The 22,930-nt window shown below is 38.5% G+C and overlaps 1 protein-coding gene across 1 annotated transcript in view; it reads right to left on the reverse strand.

The window, feature by feature from the left end:
- Positions 1-867: 867 nt before the first annotated feature.
- The window catches only part of Ppp4r2 (protein phosphatase 4 regulatory subunit 2), a 38,301-nt gene continuing 16,238 nt past the window's right edge, over positions 868-22,930 (reverse strand). Inside the window, exons 3-9 of the mRNA XM_057777114.1 lie at positions 17,978-18,148; positions 8,558-8,651; positions 6,233-6,270; positions 4,700-4,774; positions 4,267-4,410; positions 3,329-3,612; positions 868-3,151 (exon numbers count right to left, since the gene is read on the reverse strand). Of these exons, the coding sequence (XP_057633097.1) occupies positions 2,826-3,151; positions 3,329-3,612; positions 4,267-4,410; positions 4,700-4,774; positions 6,233-6,270; positions 8,558-8,651; positions 17,978-18,148 (1,132 nt within the window). The 3' untranslated portion in view covers positions 868-2,825. The remainder of the gene's footprint in view (positions 3,152-3,328; positions 3,613-4,266; positions 4,411-4,699; positions 4,775-6,232; positions 6,271-8,557; positions 8,652-17,977; positions 18,149-22,930) is intronic.

Genomic DNA, 22,930 nt, shown 5'->3' on the forward strand with positions numbered 1-22,930 from the left:
ACAGCTCCCTGACTAATTCCACTGCCCTGGCCACATGTGGGAAAGGCTGTAGTGTGACAAGCAGTAAGTGGATTGAGTTTAATCAAAACTCAAAATGTATTTTAACTACTCACTTCTGTTTTGCCACATTCTCAGAACTGGAAAGACATTTTTCAAAAATGTTCACTTTTTAAAAGGGGAAAAAGGCAAAAACAAGTCACATGTATACTGTTTCCTCATTGGCATCACCCAATTACTGTCAAGGTTGGGAATGGAGAAATGGATTAAGAAGTCCTTCAATTATCAAAGGGCCAGCTACTTCAGTCATCAAAGCCTTGATGCTCCTGGATCTTCCCATAGGACTCTGCTGGGTACATCAAGGAAATATGCCTAAAACTTGCCTTTTGAACATACAAATGACTCAGTTCATGTTAGAACTGATGCTTTCTTTGCACCTAACACTTGTGAAAATGGGCTTCCAAGGGGCAATGCATCTGCAGCCTGCTGAATGGCTTCCCAATGTACTGAGTACTGCAGCTGCCCGAGACCCTCCACCAGTATCCTACATGAATCTGTATAAACAGCAACAACTTTCATCTATGATCAACATAGGCATCGTTAATAAATATTAAAACTACTAAACTATAGGTTAAAATGCAGACCTCTCATAGAATTGAGTGATGTGATTTTGGTACATTCACCATTATTATACTTTATTTAATAAAGAAATACATTTTCCCTTGCAAAGATAGCAATTGCAAGTTTACAAATAAAACCACAGACCTCCACTCATGATGCTAAATCTTCAACTTTTAACCAGCAGCAAACTGATTTGTTTACAAATGGTCCGTGGCACCACAAAGAAAGACTATCAAAGGTCACAGGAGCTTAGAGAACAGGTTTATTGACAACAATCTCATAAATACCCTAAGGAAAAAATCTCAAAGTTTCTAAACCTAAAATGTTTAAAATATGCTCTCACTGGCAATCCCTCAACAAAATAGAGTAACAGGTCACTACACATAAATGTCACATTCAAAATTTGCTTCATTTTAACATTTTTGCCAATTTTTTAAAAATTACACTTGACTTTTTACCCCTTTTGGGTGCAATTAAATCAACATTCAATTTTATTACAGATCCATAAATATATCGTCTAGCTGTTGTGAACCTGTAGGCTGCAGTCAGTAGTATATTACTCTATGAACAAACTGAGCCAAATATCTTTATTTTTAGGCATAGTAATGTCTAAGTAGTCAAAATGCAAACATTGTGGTTTCCCTCCAAATCCCCCAAAGCTTATGATACAGTGTGAGAAATTGTTTGCATCTACTACAAGTCCATCTGTGTACCTCAGGTGTCTGAAACTAAAAAAGGGTTCTTTAGTATTTTGATAAAAATGTACTCGAATATTTCATAACATTAATATTTATTGCTTTATATGAATACTGTATTGAAAGCCCAAGCATTCAGTTTACAACACACGAAATTATACAATTATACCGCTTCACAAAGGCAGTGAACACATTACAGTCTACAAAATCTACTTTACAGAAATTTAAAAATTCTAAATATCAAAAGGTACAGCTGAAGAAACAGGTATAAATTTGGCAGCCAGTAATTTTGACAGGGAGTTGCAGCTTGCATGACTTTAAATACGTGACTTTGAAAATAGTGAGTTTAGAGTAGTAACCATTGTGCTTTGTGTTGATCTGAAAAATAGAACACTGGCTGTCGAAGAAGCATGTTCAAAAATATTAATTCACTTCAAAATGTTATACAAATCATGGTGGTTTCTGTGTACCCCTAAAGCTCTAGTCATTTTAGCTCAGGTACATTACTGAAATAATCCAAGAATTCTTCCAGTACAGTGCTGTTTCACACCAGTGCCGTGTGCATAGAAGGTAATTTAGAAAGAAAGGTGTAATGTTCACAATGTTCAGAAAAGCAAGTGAAACGTTACCGGACCTGTGGGCTCTTTTGAGGTGGTTTCCTGTCAGGCTCCTAAGCACTCATTCTACCAAATGGGTGAGCTAATGCTCCTACACAACTCCCAAGATAAAGCACATTTTCTCATAAATAACCAAGTCTTTTTTTTTTCAGGCACCGTAGAAGTATACAAAAGAATTTTAGTTTGCACAGATCTCTTGGAATGTGTTTAACCTGGTATTTCAACAGACTTAAAGATTCCCAGGGTTTTCCAGGGGCCAGATTTTATCTCAATTACTCAGAAGAAAAGAAAATATCTTCTTAAAGAAGTGAACTCAGTCATTACCAATAAAAAAGTATCCACTGTATTCATCTCTTATAGAAACAGAAAAATATAACATCCCCCTTAGAATAATCTATATATGTATATATGACTTAAAGTCCCATTGTACAGTTGAACAATAAAATCTGAAACCACATGAAACCCTATAATTCACATGTTAACATGTTCAAACTATGACTGAAATATGGAAACCGCTAGAGACAAGACAAAATCTTCCTTGTGCATGTATAAACCAAATGTGATCATCTTTAAAAAGTTTTCCAAAATTATAATTATCTTCCAGTTTAAAAACTTTAATTCTAAATTAAAAAAAAAATCTATACACAAACCACTGATTTGAGTACACCAGGAAAAAAACAAACAAAAACCCAACAAAAACAAGAAAATCAGCAATAAGCAGGACCCAGAGGAGCCAGTATTCACAGCTCTTCCACGCACAACTGTCAGGGTTTATTCTTAAGGTTCTTTATTTTACAGCCTGTTTCTCTTGTAAAACTAAAGGTCCATTTATTACTTAAAAGTTCTCTACAGTGTAAAACCAGAACTGTATGTAAAATACTGCCTCTAAGTGTTTCTAAGTAGTTACGTCTTGTTCCATTGGCTCGTCTGTGACGCCTGTGGTTTCGTCACTCTCCATGGACGACACGGAGACACTTCCTCCCGTTTTCCTGGAAGTGGACCCTCCTGACTCTTCTGTCTCAAGGCAGTCAGAACCACTACTCACAGCCCCCGCACTGTCACTCCGTTCCGAGCGAGGATCTCTCTGAGCTGCAGACCCGTCAGAGTCCTCCATCTGAGTACCCTCCTCTGAAAGCTCTTCATTCACAGCTAAAGCGTCATCAGATTCTTTTTCTTGATTTTTTCTTTCTGGGACCATTTCTCGTGGTGTCATAAAAGATTCTAGAAATAAGCAAATGTTATAGCTAAAATTTACTTTCAAATTACACGCAGTTGTTTTATAAATCAGTTATCTACGGCTTATAACTTCTCAAACTTAGTAACACACAGGTGGTACAAGAGCCAAGTATCAGCATGGTAAGGAGAGCCGCAGTATGCTCGGGGACTCTCTCCTCTCACCTTCCTCCTCCTCTTCTTCCTCGTCCTCGTCCTCTTCTGTACAATGTTGCCTGCTGCGATTTTCTCTGTCCTTCTCCGGAGGGGAAGATGCTGTTTCAGCTTCCTCGGCTCTAACTGAGCCTTCACTGGACACCGTCTGGCTAGCTGTCTCTCGGACGTCACCTTCTTTGTCAAACCGTAGCCTTTTCACCTCATGCTCCTCGGCTTCCATAGTATCATCATCTGGATGTTTATTTTTAACAGGGCTCAGTGAAGAAACTTCTGATTCCGAAGCTGGAGAATCACTGCCGATGGTTTTTAAAGTGTTATTAATACAATTATTTTCCTTGAAATCTACATTCTCATCTGTAAATTGAAATACTTAAACTGCACTGTCAAATTAAATGGAAGTACTGGTGCTGAGAAAAAAAACAGAAGAACAACCCTAAAGCAATCTGAACCGGTTTATGGATGTTCCCACTGGGACCTACTTGACAAGTTCTACCTTTCTAGGAAATTCTAGAAAAGCTTGTCTACATTCACCATCATCTGGGCTGAAGAGAAGTCATAGCTCCTACAGCCACATTAAGGCCTGTTCTGTCCCTCAGAACAGTAAACAGTGTTCCAGGATCTGTAGGACACGAAGATCCAAAGACCTCAAGCTGCACGTATGAAAAGCACAGGATGTGCACAGAGCCTCCCACCGCTAGGTGATATAACACCCAAGGCATGTAAACACCATGGGCACAGGGGACAAAGTCCATACCTAACCAGTACAAAAGCAACCTTTTTCTCAATTACTTTTGATCTTTACTGGTTGAATCTACCAAACCCAGAGACGGAACCCAAGACATAAAAGGTCCATGTACCTTGTAAATAGTAAATAGTGCTAAAATAACAGCAACAACCGTTAAATTTCTATGCGCATCTTCCTGTCTCTTTAAATATAAAACACAAACCTGTGGGCTTTCTCTTCATTTGAATGCAGGTCTGACTCTTTGCTATCTGTACTCTCAGGCAAACCATTTGTTGTCAAGGAGGTTGACAAAGAAAGCTTTGGTCGATTAAGTGGCCTTGGTGTTCCAGGTCCATTTATATTAGACCTATAATGAGATAAACAAACATTATTTTCCACTTTTGGAAAAATTATATACCTATATACACATCACCTGTTCCAAAGTATACATCACAAGTATGTACACTAATACTGGTTTTCAGAGTCTTGTCCTAATTAGCAAATGTAGTCTGGTAGAACCTACAACATAAATCTTGTATCTTCCCCATAAAATGTTCAATTAAAAAAAATATATACTGAGCCTGCTACCTCAAGCACTACCAAGAAACTTGGAACATTCTGGATGGTTTACGAAAAACAAACCACAATATTCTCACCTGTCGGTATAGTTTGGTGAGTTTCCAGGAAACATAACACCATTCATTCGGTTTAAGCTATTAGAACTGTTCTTCCTGTAATAGAAGAGAACACTTCAGCTGGGCATGTTGATGTTGGCACATGACTTTAACCCCAACACTGGGAGGCAGAGGCAAGTAGAGATCTGTGTGTTCAAGGCCAGCACTGATAAAACAGCACGTTCTAGGTAGGCCAGCCAGGGTCACAGAGTGAGATCCTGTCTCAAAATAGAAGAAATACTTCTTGCCAGGCGGTGGTGGCACACGCCTTTAATCCCAGCACTCAGGAGGTAGAGGCAGGCGGATCTCTGTGAGTTCAAGACCAACCTGGTCAAAAGAGCTAGTTCCAGGACAGGCTCCAAAGCTACAGAAAAAAAAAAACCCTGTCTTGGGAAAAAGAAAAGGAAAGGAAAGAAAAAGAAAGGAAAAGAAAGACTTCTTTAATTTTGGGACTAATCTGAGTACAGGACTGGGGAGATGGCTTGATGGCTTAACAGTTAAGACCACAGGCTGCTCTTCCAAGACCTGGATTCTGTTCCCAGCACCTGCACATTGGCTCACAAGCATCCGCAACTCCAATTCCAAAGAACTGATGCCCCTTTCTGAGCTCCATGGCGTGTACAAGGTATACATTACATCCAGGCAATAACACAGATAGGAAGCAAAATAACACATTTAAAAGAAGAACCTGTGTTTTTTTGTCTTTGTTTTTTTAAGCCATTTTGTAACAGGGCTGTCAAATTCAAACACAGACAATGGGGAAATTAGCATACACATACACACAAGTATGGGGAAAAACTATTAGTGACACGTGCTTTCGAACATCTTGGAATGTTCTTCAAGTATTTTCATATTCATCAAAAAAGCATAACATTAAATTCAAAAGGAAATTAATTCAGCATCACATTTAAACAAGAAGCAAAGGATTATCTCACTATCTGATTTAGCAAGAAAAAGTTAAAAACTCTAAAAACAAAATTGTCTAAGAAATAAATGGCACTTAAGATTAAGTCATTGGATCCATGGGAGTACCATCCTCTTTTTCCCCACCCTTCACACACCCGAGGGTACTGTGTGTGCGCATGAGTGCATGCATGGGCTCTCGTGCAATTTCCATGACATCCACACATAACAAAGAATTATATACATGGTCTAAATGGTAATAGTGCCTGGAACCAAATCTTTAATTTAGTCTAGAAATCCTGACAACCAGCAGCAATACTTGTCCATCCTGAAGAACCACTGAAGTATCTTATTCCAAAACTAACTGGCAGCCCTGGAAAAGCATCCAGGTGGCCATAATTCAGCAGTTAACCCACCTAGTCCACATCTCTCTACTGGAAACACTTGCACAGCATTCTGGCAACTTTCCACCTCAGGGACCAAGTGGCAGATTTCATAATGTATAGAAGTATGTTTAGGTACATATAAAATAAATGTACTACTTTACCAAAATGGTGAAACAATTAGAATATAGTAATTGATATCAAAAGCAGAAAAACATTGTATACTTACTCTGAAGAAGGACAAACACAGCTAACAACCATCACATTCTGAAATAACAAAAAATGATGACTTGATGAGTGAGAGAAAGGCACAGTAACACAACTGTTAGTAACTCGTCTGAAACTCTCACAATCACCCACATGGGTTAAACGTCCATTTATTCCAACTGAAAGCAACTGGATCAAAACAAAACAAAACAACAACAACAAAAAACTAAGAGCAGTAAGACTTCAGAAGGGTCTGACTGCACGCTCACTGGCTTGCTTTAATATTTATCCTGTATGTCTGTGTGTCTGAGTTCAAGTCAGAGGAACCCTCCACCACACGGGTCTCAGGATCAGGCCTGGGAGATAGGTGATTTGATGAGCCGAGCCACCTCAAAGGGTCTGACCCCTACGTCCACTCCCCACCCCACCCTACCTCCTTCCTTTAAAGACCTGGCTGGTCTGGAATTCACTATGTAGACCAGGCTGGCCAAGAACTCAAGAGAAGAACTTGCCTCTGACTCCCAAATGCTAAGATTAATGGCCTGTACTACCGTGAGAGCCTGAAGTGTTTTCTTTTCTTAATTCCAATAGTTCTGATAATTTAAATCTGATAAATGGTATTACAATTCCTGGAAACTCACCAAGCTATACTGTGGGTGAGAATGTTGGTTCACTTTTAATTTCTTCTCACTCATTCTTTTTTTAACCATACTGGAACCCAGGCACTGGAGTATATGTAAAAGTGGGGCCTGTTTTCCATTTTCCTGTGCATGCAAGCACTTACATATGCGTGACCCAAATGCTTTTTTTAAAAAAGATTTATTTATTCATTTCTTGTGTATACAATATTCTGCCTGCATGTACATCTGCAAGACAGAAGAGGGCACCAGATCTCATTACAGATGGTTGTGAGCCACCATGGGAATTGAACTCAGGACCTCTGGAAGAACAACCATCTCTCCAGCCCTGATCTGAATCTCTTACACCTCATTCAATAAGACAGAATCAGTTAAATCCAGAGCTGGATAGCCAGCTTGCTCTGTGGATTCCCTATCTCTATCTTTCAAAGCTGAAATTCATTACATGCATGACAATGAACTGAAATGTGATGGATTGTATGTGCCAAATCCCCAGTCTCTCTTCTAAAACCATTTTGAAATTCAAATATTTAGTCCAAGTGTATCTATAAAGCAATATTCAACCCAAGGAGAGACCAAACCCATTCTTTGGAAATTATACAAGAGTACTTTTAAGGAAGGTCTCCTCACAGTCCGATCACTCCAATTCCAGAGAAAACATTTTGTTTAAATCCCTGGCTCACAGCACTGAGTTGGCAAACGCAGGCAGGAATAACCTGTCTGTCCACCAAAAACTTCCAAAACACAATTACTAAGGGTCCTTAAGTTGCAGTACTGACGAACCCTGAAGCTTCCTTCCCTTCTGAATCTCACTAAATAGACAACATAAAGGATCAACAAAATATAAGACCCAAGAACTATATCAAAATTCCAGAGTTAATGGTCTTGGACTCCTGTCCCCAGAGTAAAGGAGTGATTTTAAAACAAAAACAAAAATTGTAATATTTACTATGCTTTAGGATCAACTACCCTAAGAATTCATCATCTGTCCAAATATAGTTGATCCAATTACTTGTCTAGCGGTGATTTAACGTTTTGATCATTTAAACACTTTTGACACTTGTGTATTACTTCATTCTCCAGAATGTTCTTTCTTTAGTAGCAGTACCCCCATCAACCACAATGTGGATTAGATCTTTCTACTCAATATATCACTAACACACTTTTGCATACAAGTTTATAAGGTCGTGTGCCTCTGAACTCCAGTGACATTTACAACGTACTGCTAACATCTTTCTGGTGGGTTCTTGTTTTGTTTCTAAATGCTTAACAACAACAACAAAATGTTTGCAAATAAAAAAAAAAAAAGAAGCCAGGAAGTGGTGGCACAAGCCTTTAATTCCAACACTCATGAGGCAGAGGCAGATCTCTAGGTTTGAGGTCTGCCTGGTCTACAGAATGAGTTCCAAGCCAGCCAGGGCTGCACAGAGAAACCCTGTCTCAGGAAGAAAATTAAAAAACAAACAAAACAAAACAAACAAACAAAAATAATAAATTAGTTAATATAAATATTTTAATGGAAAAATGAAATTGGCTAAGCAGCTTCCCTGAAACTTAAAATAATGCCTGTCTGGGGCCTCTTGGGTCTTTTTTCTGGCCCTGCCTATAAATTTCTCTCTGAAACATTGAATGTAATTTAGAAAACAATTCAATAAATAGTCTATGAAACAACTCTTGTAACACTTTAATTCTTGTGATAGAATACATACCTTTTCTACTCCTCTGAGAAATTTGTCTGTTCCTGTATAATTTCTTCTTGGATCTGTTAGCAATTCACATAGTCGTTGAATAGTAAAAGGGATACTGCAAAAGAATAATTTTATAGTTGAGGTCATAAGTGTAAAAAGCTAGGAGCTGTGCTTCACAGTGAAAGCTTTATGGAGAGAGTCACCCTGTGTCAAGCCACAAAGAATAAATGCAGAAGTCACTTAAAGCAATACCAAGGAACACCGAAAACAATGTGTCAAAACTCATTCCGGAAAAAATTTAGTGCAATATTCTAAATTTGGACTGCTCAATCTGCACTTTACCAGAGGTAACACAATAATGCTTGTCCGTTTATTTACAAACAGGATGTTTCTTCAAGCATTCTAATGCACCCAAACATTTTACTAAATATCATAAACGACTTTGTTACTGAGATCAAGTATGACAAATTAGTCTAACACTAAAGTATTTTAAATATGACTCTGCTCCCTTACCACTTTAAAGAGAATCTATAAATTTAGTCAAACTTATATTATTTTGGTAAGAATATTGGGGTTAACTATACCAAACACTTTTTACCAGAATGTAGTTTTCCCTTAATCACAGCAAATACAAAAGAGTAAAAATCTTGGAACAGTAATCAAAGAGTTTTGAAGAAACCAGAAAGATGGTTCAACAGTTAAGAGCACTGGCTGCTCTTCCAGGACACAGGTGGTACATAAAGACACGAATGCAGGTAAAACAACCATACATAAAAAAAATTTCTTTAAAGAAGGGTTTTGGCTCAGAGTAGTTAGCAATCATCAGAATTACAGCTTAGTGTAATGTTGTAAGCACTAGATGTGACAAATGCTGAGAAAAAACACATGGAGTGAGTCTTTGGATATCAGTGTTTTCCATTAAAATCTACTCATGCAGCTTATGAAGAGAACTGCAAAGCCTCAGATTCACAGAGAGTATCACAGGGCCTTCATTTTCATACAATAGTCTACCCTACAGCAATGTAGCTAGTGTGTAGCACACATATCTGATGGAAATCACAGTGGTTCTTACTGGATAAACTACACTTAAAGCAGACTTTTTTTGTTTTTTTTGTTTTGGTTTTCCAAGACACTGTTTCTCTATAGCTTTGGGGCCTCTGGAACTCACTCTGTAGACTAGGCTGACGTTGAATTCAAGGAGATCCACCTGTCTCTGCCTCCCAAGCACCTGGCTTAAATCTCACTTTTAAAAAAAGAAGACAAGGTCTCATTTTTGTAGACCACACTGACCTCAAAGCTACTTCTTCCTACTTCTGCCTGTCCAGTTCTAAGATTAAAGATAAGTGAAACCACACTGAGCAAATCTCACTCTTAGCACAAACACTATCCTTGCATTCTTACGTCAGTGTAAGATGTAAAAAATGTTTAAAGGAAATGTTGTTCATAATAAAACAAATGTTTTCTGATTTAGATCCAAGGCTCTAAAAGTGAAGAGTATTCTGCTCAAGAATGTAAAATAAAAGGTGCAGCATCTGCCTGATATATTCAGGAACAAAACCCACACAGCAATGCTATGTAGAGCAAAGATACAACCTGAATAAAGCTAAGCAGACATCCTATTAGAAAACCCCAAAATAACAGTAACAGACAGGTAAATCTGTGGGACAAATCAAAAGACTAAACCATGCGCATGTAATTACAGCCATCCTATAACTGACAAAGATGCCAAAAAGAACACAATAAAAATGAAAGGTAGCATATTCAACAAATGATATTGGGAAAACTGGATGCCCCCATCTAAAAGAATGAAATTTGATTCATTATGTATTACTTACCCTGCTCAAAAATCAGTTCCAAATGGACCAATGACCTCAATGTGAAGCCTGAAATGCCAAAACAACTAGAGGTCTACAAGATATAGGTGTAAGCTAAGAACTTTCACTCAGAAATTCAGGCCACTAATTGATAAATGGGACAAAACCAAATAGCTTCTATACAGCAAAGAAGAAGCCCATAGGGTGGGAAAGAATTTTTGTCAGCTACACATCTGATGGAGAATATCCAGAATATATGGGGAAAAAAACCCAACACCAATAAAACCCCAAAGAACCAAGAAAAATGGACCACTATCCGAGTAGAGTTCTCAAAAGAAAAAATAAAAATGTTTAGAAATATCTTTAAATGTGTTCAATATCTTTAGCAATTAGGGAAATGCAAATTAAAACAATTTTGAGTTTAATCTCACCCCAGTAAAATGGCTATGGTTAAGAAAACCACTAACAAATGCTGGCATGGATGTGGAGAAAGGGGAATCCTTACTCAGTGTGGGTGGGGGATTATTAACTGGTGCAGCCTCTATGGAAATCAATATGGAGGAATCTCGTAAGCTAAAAGTAGATCTCCACATGATCCAGCTGTACTACTCCCCTTGTCCATGTTCAGAGGACGCAGCATCCTATGCCAAAGTGAAAAACACCAAATGATATTCCTCCACTGATAAATGGATTAACAAAGACATAGTTAAGCATACACAATGGTATTCTCTTGGGTTGTAAAGAAAAAAATAAAATCACAACCTTTGGAGATAAATGGAACTAGAAAATACAATAGTGCATGGGTTAATACAGAGAAAGGCAGATGTCACACGTTCTCTCTAATTTATATTTATGGATCCTAGCTCTTAACTTTAGATGTGAGTATATAAAGTGGAATAACCACAGAAACCAGGAAAGTAAAAGGGGGCTGTGGAGTGCGGTGAGAAGGAGCTCAGGGGAGCACAGTAGGACACAGGTGCTGTGAAGAAGGAAAAGGGAAGCGTGGAAGTGGCTGGGATAATGTGACTTTAAAGGGGAGGGGATGGAAAGGCTACACAGAAGGAGAGGGAATAAAGAGGGATAAGTAACACTAAGAATGCTCAAAAGAGACATGAAATCATTTTATTTACTTAAAATTACAAGTAATCAGTCATATAAATGTATCTGTACACATATACACAGTTTAAATGCAGTAAACTAGCCAAACCCCCAGTGCCAAGCACGGAAAACCCTCATTCGAGCTTTTCAGGGTATAAGCCAATGCTCTTGGTAGCTTAAGAGAATGAAGGTCAATACACGATTGCTGAAGATATTACACGCTCCAGACACAGGACTTGGAAGAATAGGATAGAGCTGACCTGGATACCGCCTTCCTGAGGACTAGTAGTATCCAAAGGTGCTATGCGAACTGCCAAGAGAGTGCAGCAATCAGTAATTCTACCCAGCTATAAACCCTACAAACCACAATGACTAGCCCAGTACAGGGTCACCACTGATTGGATCAAATGGCACTTTTACTTTGGGGTCATTTACATAGCTGTGTAGCTGGATTGACAGCTGGCTAAATAGGAGGGAATTCATGCTTGTTACTATAAACCTAAGTCTACTACCCACTGCAGTCCAAAGCTATAGACCCTTGAGAACCTTCTACCGCCATGTTCCTAAACCAGCATAATTTCTAACTGAACTCTAAGTATTTATCTTTCTACCAACAAGTTGGTGTAGTTCTCAACCCTCAAAGTTTTTTTTTTTTACAGCAAATGGAAACCATTACAGAAATCCACAAATGTTCAAAATACAAAAATCCACAACTGACACAGCTGCAATGCAACCCTTATGCCCAAGGCTCAAGGGCAAAAAGGGCATCGAGAGAAGGCCCCAAGGTTAAGAGCACTTACTACTCTTGCAGAGAACTGGGGTTTGGGCCTTAAGATACCCCCGCATGCATATGATGCACACACACATACATATAAAATAAAGTTACATCAGTAAATGGATGAAGAAAGAAAAAAATCAGTCTCCTTCAGGGATAACCCCCTGAAAAATTATCCAATTCCAAGTGACTAGATCTAGACACATATACACAGAACAACATTAAATCAACCCACTATGCTGCACACACATACATATAGGAGCAACACTTCATCAACCCAATGTTGTATATACTTACACACATAATTTAAGAGGTCATGAATTTGAAAGTGAAGGGTCACAGGACAAGGGGGAAAGGTGGAAATTATGTACTTGCAGTACTTATATATGAAATTCTTACATTAAAAAAACCCAAAGAGCCATTCACTTTTATGTGCAGCATGTACGTAGTCTTTAGTATACCTTTCTTTTCTACTCAGTCTGACAAATTAATGGAAACTAACTTGAAGCACTATGTTCTTTTTATACCAAGTCTTAGCAGTAAAACAAATGAGTATTGGCAAAAGCAAAGTTTACAAGTGCATTAATATTTGTATCAGTCCACATCCCAAAATCAATCTACAGTATGTTAAAGCCTTTGACCAAGTTAATCACCTGAGTGCCCATAGTAACCTAAATTGTTATTTTATCATGCCAATTCCTATCATCACAAAGTAAGGTAAGGAAATAGTGCAAGGAAGAATAAGTACCAGATGATACCAAGTCTCAACTAATTATACTCTGGAAAGGGGGAGAGAAGAATATAAGCACATTTTAACAAATAAATTCAATGGGCTAAAGATGGCTCAGCAGTTAACAGCACTTGCTGCTCTTGCAAAGGACTTGGGTTTGGTCCAGCACCCACATGATGGTTCAAAACCATCTGTTAACTCCAATTCCAGGGAATCAGACCCTCTTCAAATCTCCATAGGCACCAGGTGAAGATACATACGTGCAGAAAAACACTTTTTATATAATCTAATCTTTAGAACAAAAACAAAGAGAACCCATTCTCTCAGTCACATGAAAACAACCAGAATTAATGATAAAGCAAACAACAAGCCTATTTTAAAGCTATATGTAATCCACAAAGGATAAAAACCAAATAAATGCTCTTTTACAAAAGTACAAACTAGTGCCTCAAATACAGACAGAAGTGATGCACATGTGCAGCACACACACAAAAACCACCACCCAGGTTCTCAGTGCACATCTGAAAACCTATCCAAATAGATGTCTTCCTCAGTCTTTTATAGCATCGTTTAAGAAAGTCAGTTATCCCTAGAACCTAACTGTTCAGGTACTCAAAAAACCAAAACACAAATCACACACACACACACAAATGAAATCAAAACACACCCCAAAACAAATAAAAAATATTATTTTAATTTAAAGAAAATGAAAAAGTGAGTGGACACCTTGCAATTCAAAGAGCAAAAAAGACCCAAAATGAAACAAACAAGAAGGGAAGAGAGGAAGGGTAAGAAAGGAAAATATGGAAAGAGATAAAAACTTAGCCATTTGAGAACGCCTTTAAACCCAGCACTCGGGAGGCAGAGGCAGGTGGATCTCTGGGAATTCGAGGCCAGCCTGGTCTACAAGAGCTAGTTCCAGGATAGGCACCAAAGCTACAGAGAGACCCTGTCTCGAAAAACCAAACAAACAAAAAAGCCATTTGAGGGGTTCTATGAAAACCATTAAATAGAAGCTTAAAATATACGCATATATGTAACTCCAAATGAAATCACAAAACAATGGGGGAGAAAAAAGTCCCAATCAGACATCTCTCGGCACCAAATGAAGCCTCCAGTTCTAGGGATAGGTTACATCTAATCAAGTTGTTGGCCAAAGAAGCCCCATGGACAACCCCAAACAGCCAGGCCATTGGTTGCTCTCCACAAAACAATGCTAAGACTCTATTACTGAAAACAACATATATACTAATCACTGAACAGAGAAGTTGAACTGACACTGTCCAGACCCTTCACCCTTCAAAGAGCAAAAACATACTAAAAACTTATTAAAATAATTTAGAAAATAATGTGTTAAGATACTACAAAGCATTCAACTTACTGCCTTTAAAAAGCACAAAGCTGGGTGGTGGTGGTGTACACCTTTAATCCCAGCACTTGGGAGGAGGGGCAAGAAAATCTCAGTGAGTTCGAGGCCAGTCCGGTCTACAAAGGACAGCCAGGACTGTAACAGAGAAACCCTGTCTCAAAAAACCAAAAAATAAATAAAAACTAAACTAAAAGCACAGAAAAGCAATAAAACAAACAGAACAAGGATGGAGAAATGGTTCAGCAGTTAAGAACACTGGCTGCTACTCTTGCAGGTGACCTGAGTCTAATTTCAAGCACATACATGGCAGCACATAAACACCCATTAACTCCAGTCCTAGAGGATCTGATGCCTTACCCTGGCTTTTAAGGACAGACACTATGCATGCACGTAGTGTACAGACACACATGCAGACAAAATACCCATACACAAAAGAAAAAAAAGTTGGCAAAAAACACAAGAAAAGCAAAAAGCAATTTAAAAAGGGGGCTACTGACATATAAAAAAAATGCCATTTTCTTTTACAAAAGTACAAGCTGGAACCTCAAATGTAGACAAAAGAGATGTATACAAAACCCTGAAAACCATACACAGTAATACAAAACTACAGTAGCTATAGTTATTACAGAGGGTTTTGTAATAGGGCTAGGATGTAGCTGCGTGGTAAAGTGTAGACTTAGAATTTGCAAGCCTTCAATTCAATCTCCAGCAACACACACACACACACACACACACGGAAAGAAATGGTTAATAACCTGTTTAAGTATGATATGCTCTTATCAACAAAAGATGGTTTGTACAATTCACACTACAAACAAGCATGGCTCAATGCACCGTTGTACAACTTCATTTAAAAACAACAAAAAAAATCTATGCAGGGTGGCAGTGGCACACACATTTAATCCCAGCACTCAGGAAACAGAAAAAAGCAGATCTTTGTGAGTTCAAGGGCAGCCTGGTCTACAGAGGGAATTTTAGGACAGGCTCCAAAGCTACAGAGAAACCCTGTCTCAGGAAAACAATAAATGAATGAATGAATGAATGAATGAATGAATGAATGAATGAAGGAATGAATGAATGAATGAATTGAGATGAGTATACTAATGAGAAGACCCTCAACTGGTCAACAGAGCTGGGGAGATAACTCATAAAGCGTTTGCTGTACCCCAGCACACAGACCTGACTCTAAATGCCTAGCATCCTTATAAAAGCTTGGATAAAACAACACACATATGTATCCCAAATGCTGGGAGGCAGAGACAAGTGTATCCCTGGACTCTAACACTGGCTAGCCAATCTAGTCAATTAATGAACTCCAGGGCCAGGAAGCAATGGAAGAAGACAGTATGACAGAACATATGGTTACCACAGGCAATGCACAGATGAGCATGTGGCACATACTACACACAAAATGTAATTAAAAAAAAAACTGAATGGAAAGGAAAAAGTATGATTTTAAAAAAAGTATGATAAAAAAAACCAACAAAATCTTTATTCAGAACTTGAAAACAAAGACTGTCATGTTTCAAATCAGCATATATAATAATAGACCAAAAAGGAAGATATAAAATGAGAATACATAATGTATCACTAATTAAATTTCAATTCTGCCTAATTAGAGTAAATAATCCAAACAGCCATTCTGAACTGGAATTGAAATACTTATGGCTCAAAGATGAAAAACACCTTAAGAGCAATTATCGTTAAGTGTGCTTAGGCATTTAATGACTGTTCAAATCATTTAAAGGAGATGAACACACGTTTTAGGAGGTTAAAAAATTATAAATACTAACTTTATCTAATAACCTACTTATCTGATATCTAGTCTAGTAGAATTAATTATGAATATTTGTTCTTACTAATTTATAAATTAGCTCAATATTCAATATGCAGTGGTATAAATCATTTTAACTTCTATACATTTGGAATATCTACTCCATGTGTGTGTACACTATATACAAGTATTCTACAAAGGAAATCTGTTTATGCTGCATACATCCAGTTCATAAATAAATTTTATACAACATATAACACGTGGCTTCTTTCCCATATGTGTTTTTAAAGAGCCCTTGCTGGGTGGTGGTGGCATACACCTTTAATCCCAGCACTTGGGAGGCAGACACAGGTGAATCTCTGTGAATTTGAGGCCAACCTGGTCTACAGAGTGAGTTCCAGGAAAGACTCCAAAGGTACAAAGAGAAATCCTGTCTCAAAAAACAAAACAAAACAAAAAAGAAGCCTCAACTAAACTCATAATGAACAAGCATATGGTTAAATAACTAACAGGACAACGAAGTATCTTCCCAGACAAAAGTTTCAGTAATAGACCTAATGCCAGAGCATAAACTTCTGATTATTGTAGGCAAATTCCTAAGCTTAAAACGAGAATAATATGTTGAGAATGGTGGTGCACACATTTAACACCAACAGGAACCAAGAGGCAGGGGATCTCTGTGCATTCAAGGCCAGCCAGGGCTACATAGTAAGACCCTGTCTCAAACTGCAGCCCCCCACCCCAAAGAATATGGTTTATGGCATAAAAGCATACAATTAGGGCTAGAGGGATGGCTCAGCAGTTAAGAGCACTGACTGCCCTTCCAGAGGACCAAGGTCCAATGGCAGCTCACAACTGCCTGTAATTCCAAGATCCAACACCCTCACAGACATACATGCAGGCAAAACGCTAATACACATTAAAAAAACAAAACAACAAAAAAAACCATACAATTAAAACCTCTTCACTCGGCTCGATGGTGTTGGCACAAGCCTTTAATCTAATCCTAGTACTCGTAGGCAGAGGCAGGTGGATCTCTGTGAGTTCAAGGCCAGAGTGGTCTACAAAAGCTAGTTCCAGGACAGGACAGACTCCAAAGCAGAAAAACCCTGTCTCGAAAAACCAAAACACCCTCTTCATTTAACACCTACCATTAAACAGGAATCTTATTACTAGGAAACCCAATTCACTGTATTTCATAATGCTGTCTCATTCCTAGTGCCAAATGCAATATTCAACAAGTCAATTTCACAAACGCATCACTCCAGTAAATATAATTAGAACTTAATGACTAATAGGAAGCACAGCAACATTTTTAAAGTAGCACATTTATTTAATATTCCTGGTGTTTTCAATGTTTTACAAAAGATTAAGAATGTTTAGTTATGGGGGAAAGGCAGGTTCAAACTCTAAAATATATAAAACCTCTCAATTAAGTCTTCAACAAATATCAAAAACAAAAAAAAATTTCTGATAAATGAATGTTGCTGCTACCTTAATAAATGCATTATAAAGTATGAATACCCCTGAAACTCATAAAACCAATTCAACTTTTTTTAACGAAGACTGTAAACATTTAAAAGTAACTACAAGCCAAAATTTGGCAAGTATAGCAAGGCGGGCGATGGTAGCTCATGCCTTTAATCCCAGAACTCAGAAAGCAGAGGCAGGTGAATCTCTGTGAGTTCAAGATCAGCCTGGTCTACAAATGGAGTTCCAAGACAGCCAGATCTGTTACACTGAGAAACCTTGGGGGGGAAGGGGGCAGGCAGGCAAGCACTAGAGATACAGGAGTTAGTTATCAACCAGACATAGCAAAACTTAAAGAAATAACATCTATGATTTTAAAATTAAACCTTTAAAATATTATTAAGTGCATACCCATTAAATCCAGTGACAATTTTCAGTATTCTTTCCTTCATTTCATCAAAGGGAATATATTCAACATTAGGATTGGGAGGACCTCTTGGTTCAGGAGCCGAAGTTCTGAAATCATCCATCACTTTCTCCAGTTTGAAAATAAAATAACCTTTAAATTGGGACCACTGAATCCTATAAAAGAAAAAAGTCAGAAAACATTAATATTTACCCTTACAATTACTTTAAACACAGACATTATAAAAATGCCTCATAATCTCCACATTATAATGCTTATATGGACTAGGAAAGTCTTTTACCATTAAAAATACAGAATAAGACAGGCAGTGGTAGTGCACACCTTTAATCCCAGCAGAGGCAGGAGGATCTCTGTGAGTTCGAGGCCAGTCTGGTCTACAAGAGCTAGTTCCAGGACAGGCTCCAAAGCTACAGAGAAACCCTTTTTTGAAAAACCAAAAAAAAAAAAAAAAAAAAAGAAGAAGAAGAAGGAAGAGGGAAGAGGAAGGAGGAGGATAATAAAGACAGAAAAAAAAGGTACAGAATAAGTCACATTTGGTGACATATATCTTTTAATTCCAGCCCTTGGAGGACTGTGTCTTAAGGTTTCTATTGCTGTGAACAAACACCATGACCACAGCAACTCTTATAAAGACAAACATTCAATTGTAGTGGCTCACTTACAGTTCAGAGGTTTAGTCTGTAAAGGAAACAAGGCAGTTGATGCAGGCAGACACGGTGCTGGAGAGGGAGCTGAAAGTACTACAGCTTTTGTGGACAACAGAAGTGGTCTGAGTAAAGCTTGCACATCTGAGACCTCAAAGCCTATATCCATAGTGATACACTTCCTTCAACAAGGCCTCATCTCCTAATGATGCCACCCCCTACAATCTAATGGGGGGGGGGTTACATTCAAACTACCAAACTGAGGCTAGTCCTGTCTACAAAGTTCTAGGCCAATCAGGGACCACACAGTGAGATCTTGTTCCCCAAAACAAAACAAACAAACAAAAAAACAAACAACAAACCCAAAATAACTAGCTCTTTTCCTCCCTCCCTTTTCAGTCATTGTCATTTGAGGTATTCAGAGTACTGCTACCAGTCTATCACTCAAGAAGTAAGGTAGAGAAAGAAATCATAAATTCCAACATAATCCTTTGAATAAAAAAAAAGCTACACATACACACAGGCATACAAACATGCACACACACGAGAAAAAATAACAAAGTACCCCATTTTTTATCTCTATTCAGTGCTGGGTAGCAATTTTCTCCGAGATAAACCGCTAACACTGACGAGTTCACTGCAACCCATCTTACCCAAGTAAGAACTGCTGATCTTTTTTTTTTTTCAGTGTGTGGGTGTTTTGCCTGAATACTTGTGGCCAAAGAGGCCACAAGAGTGTGGCGTTTCAGACAGTTGTGAGTTGTAATATGGCTGTGGGAATCAAAACCCAAGTCCTGTGGAAGAACAAGTGCTCTTAACCACTGAGCCATCACTCCAACTCCCTCCCACTCACAGATACTTTAAAAATTACAGAAAACAGAGTATTAATTTGCTGTATAGCAGCCCTATAAACCAAGAGAGTAGTTCCCAATTGCGATTCAAGAGATCAGGTTTGAATCAGGAATCTTCACTGTGATGGCAGCTGTGCTAGCAGCACTGAAAGCAATGGTAGATGGAAATGATGATAACCTACCAGCAATCCAGAAGCAGCACCAAATCACACTAACATTACTATCAGAACTTCAGTTTGTTTTGCTCTGTGTTTTAAATCTGGAGCTAGAGATGTAACCCAGTTGGTAGAATGCTCACCTAGCATAGATAGTGTGCCTTGGAGCTTGATCCTTAGCACCACATAAATTGGGCACGGTGATTTTATGACTGTAATCTGAGCAGTTGTGAGATGGGACCGACCAAAATTCAACAAGGTCAGCATGGGCTAACATGAGATAAGCCCCTCCACCCTTTTTCATTTTAACAACCCACAACATCAAGGTCAAGAGCAATTAAAAGGTTCTGAGGAAGAATAAGTGATTGATTCCTGCTACTCAGAGGCTGACAAACTGGAGGACAACTTGGTCAAACTGTCTCAACATAAAATTTCCTGAAGAAACAGGAAGATCCATGATCAACAAAATTAGTTTCAAAAGACTTTGGATAGTAAATAGAAAATTCATGACCGAGATTTTTGTGTTTATATACAGAACCTTCAGGAGGATCAATGTAGGTTCAGAACTGTTGACAGGAGGAGTCCAGGACAAAGTTGGCAAAGTTGAAATAAACTAGACCTGAAAAGGATAAAGCCAGCAGTACAAGAATAAAAATGTCAACCAAGAAAATTTCTCATACTCAGCAATGCCGGCATCATGGGTCACAGAATCATGTCTTGTGGCAAGCTGCTCTATGTGGCTGCAGCATGGCCAACCACTATCCATGTGTGCCAGGAGCACCAGCCACACTTCTCAGAAGGAAAAATCAACAGTACCTCCAGACATTACCAAATGAACTGCCACTAGGTAAGAACCACAACTCTTTAATCCCTTTTGCTGAGGACTACAATAAAAAATGAAACTAGGAAACCCAGAACCTCAAACCCGATTCTCACAATGAGACATAAGGTTTACTTAAAAACAGTCTAGCATTGTGACCGTGGAGGGTAAACATCCAGGTTAGTCTTATTAGCAGCTGTGCCCTTGGCAACACCACAAGCAATGTCACTATGAAACTGTAACCTAAAATAAATCCCTTTTCCTTCCAGTTGCCTGTGTCAGGACATTTTATCACAGTAATAAGGAGTCACCAAGACAAGCAGCACACAGGAAGATGTCTACAGGTTAAACATAATAAATATTAAGGAACTTAAGCATGATTTGGTATCAGTAGGGCTTCTATATCCATACCCTGAAGGCAACAAGGGATGACTATCACTTTGCAAATTTAAAGAGCTCACAAGGGTAACTGAAAGCAGCCATCCTAAGAATTGACAAGACAGACCTGTATCAAGGCACAATATAGAGAAAGTGCATTAACTGAGCAGTGGTAGCGCAAGCCTTTAATCCCAGCACTCAGGGAGGCAGACATAGGTGGATCTCTGCGAGTTCGGGGCCAGTCTGGTCTACACGGTGAACTCTAGGACAACCAGAGATACAGAGAAACCAAACCCTACCTCAAAAGACAAAATAAAATAAATAAATAAATAAATGGAGAAAGCACATAATCTCAGAACCAAAGAGAAGCACATCAGACTTATTAAAGTCGGTGTCATAAGAGCAATAGGAAAACATCTTTAAAATCTGAAGGATGAGAATTTTTTTAACTATATGCCCAAACTATTCATCAAGTAGGACAGCGACAGTAACACATTTTCAAACAATAAAGGCAAAATTAACCAGTTTGCTGCCAGGCCGTCCCTCACCCCATGAAATCAAGCAAACCAAGAAAGGATGGCACAGTGTCTACAAAATGAAGATCACAAATAAATCAGAATTAGAAAGAGGAAGATCCCTCATTAAAAGAACTATGATCTTGGTGGTAAGATGTGAAGACTCCTATCTTTATAATTTATAACATGGTAAAATTTAAAATCTATGGGCAATCAATTTAGAATAAACAATCAAGAATGGCTCTCTGGGCTAGCAGGACGACTCAACAGGAGGAGCTTATTGCTAAACCTGATGACCTGAGTTCAATCCATGGAACCCACACTGTAGGAGAAACAAACCAAGTTGTCCTCTGACCTCCATGGGCACTGTTACACATATGTCCATCACCCCCACACAATTTAAATTTTAAATGTTTCTTCATCACTAGAGGGCCCCGCCTGTAAATCTAGCAGAGGAAGTCTTGTCTCAAACATCTACAAGGGAGCTGCTTGGGCCAGCCCCCTTCCAAAGATCACACAAGTCAAGGGATGACACAGAAGCATCCTGTCCACCTAACACTGACTAAAAGATATCTAACCATGGCTCCCACTTGCATTCTGTTTATACGTGTATCAACAGCGGCATGTTTCACCTCAAGATTGAGGTATTAAAACAAAGAGTGAGAGGAGACATACTTGGCCTATCTGGCAGGAATGAATATACTTACTCTAAGGCAGTACCTCAAGTCAGTGGTTTTAACCTATGAGTCACAATCACTTTGGGTATCCGATAGCCCTTACACAGAGGTCACCTTAGACCATAGGAAAACACAGATATTTATTACCTTATGATTCATAACAGTAGCAAAATTACAGTTATAAAGCAGCAACAAAAGTACTTTTATGGTTGGGGTCACCACAACATAAGAAATTCTATCAAAGGGTTACAGTATTAGGAAAGTTGAGGATCACTGCACTGCTCTAAGGAGTCAGACTTAGCTGTCAGACTATTTGACACTTGCTGTTCTTGCACTCCCATTTCTGCTCACAACCACATGTAAATCCAGTTCTAGGAGATTTGATATGCCCTTCTGACCTCCAAGGGCCTCTTCTGACTTCAGAAGTACCAGGAATGCATGTAGTGTACATATATATACATACAGGCAACTTCCTGTATATATATATAAGTTACTTCCCAACTTATTTCTATTTATTTGAAAATAAAGAAAATATGACAGGGGCTGGAGAGATGGCTCAGAGTTTAAGAGCATTGCCTGCTCTTCCAAAGGTCCTGAGTTCAATTCCCAGCAACCACATGGTGGCTCACAACCATACGTTGTGGGGTCTGGTGCCCTCTTCTGGTCTGCAGGCATACACACAGACAGAATATTGTATGCATAATAAATATTTAAAAAAAAGAAAATATGACAATCAGTATAGAAAATAAGGGGGGAAATGATCACTCAGCTTTGTCAAACTCCAGTGCGAGTTATTATTACAGTACTTGATGAGGGAAACACATTTATGTATCTCACATTCCCAAAAGTATGACTCCCCCAGGATTTCCACTGAACTCACCCTTATTCTTCACTCTC

The sequence above is a fragment of the Chionomys nivalis genome, chromosome 1 (genome assembly GCF_950005125.1).
Source record: "Chionomys nivalis chromosome 1, mChiNiv1.1, whole genome shotgun sequence".
Classification (NCBI taxonomy): domain Eukaryota; kingdom Metazoa; phylum Chordata; class Mammalia; order Rodentia; family Cricetidae; genus Chionomys; species Chionomys nivalis.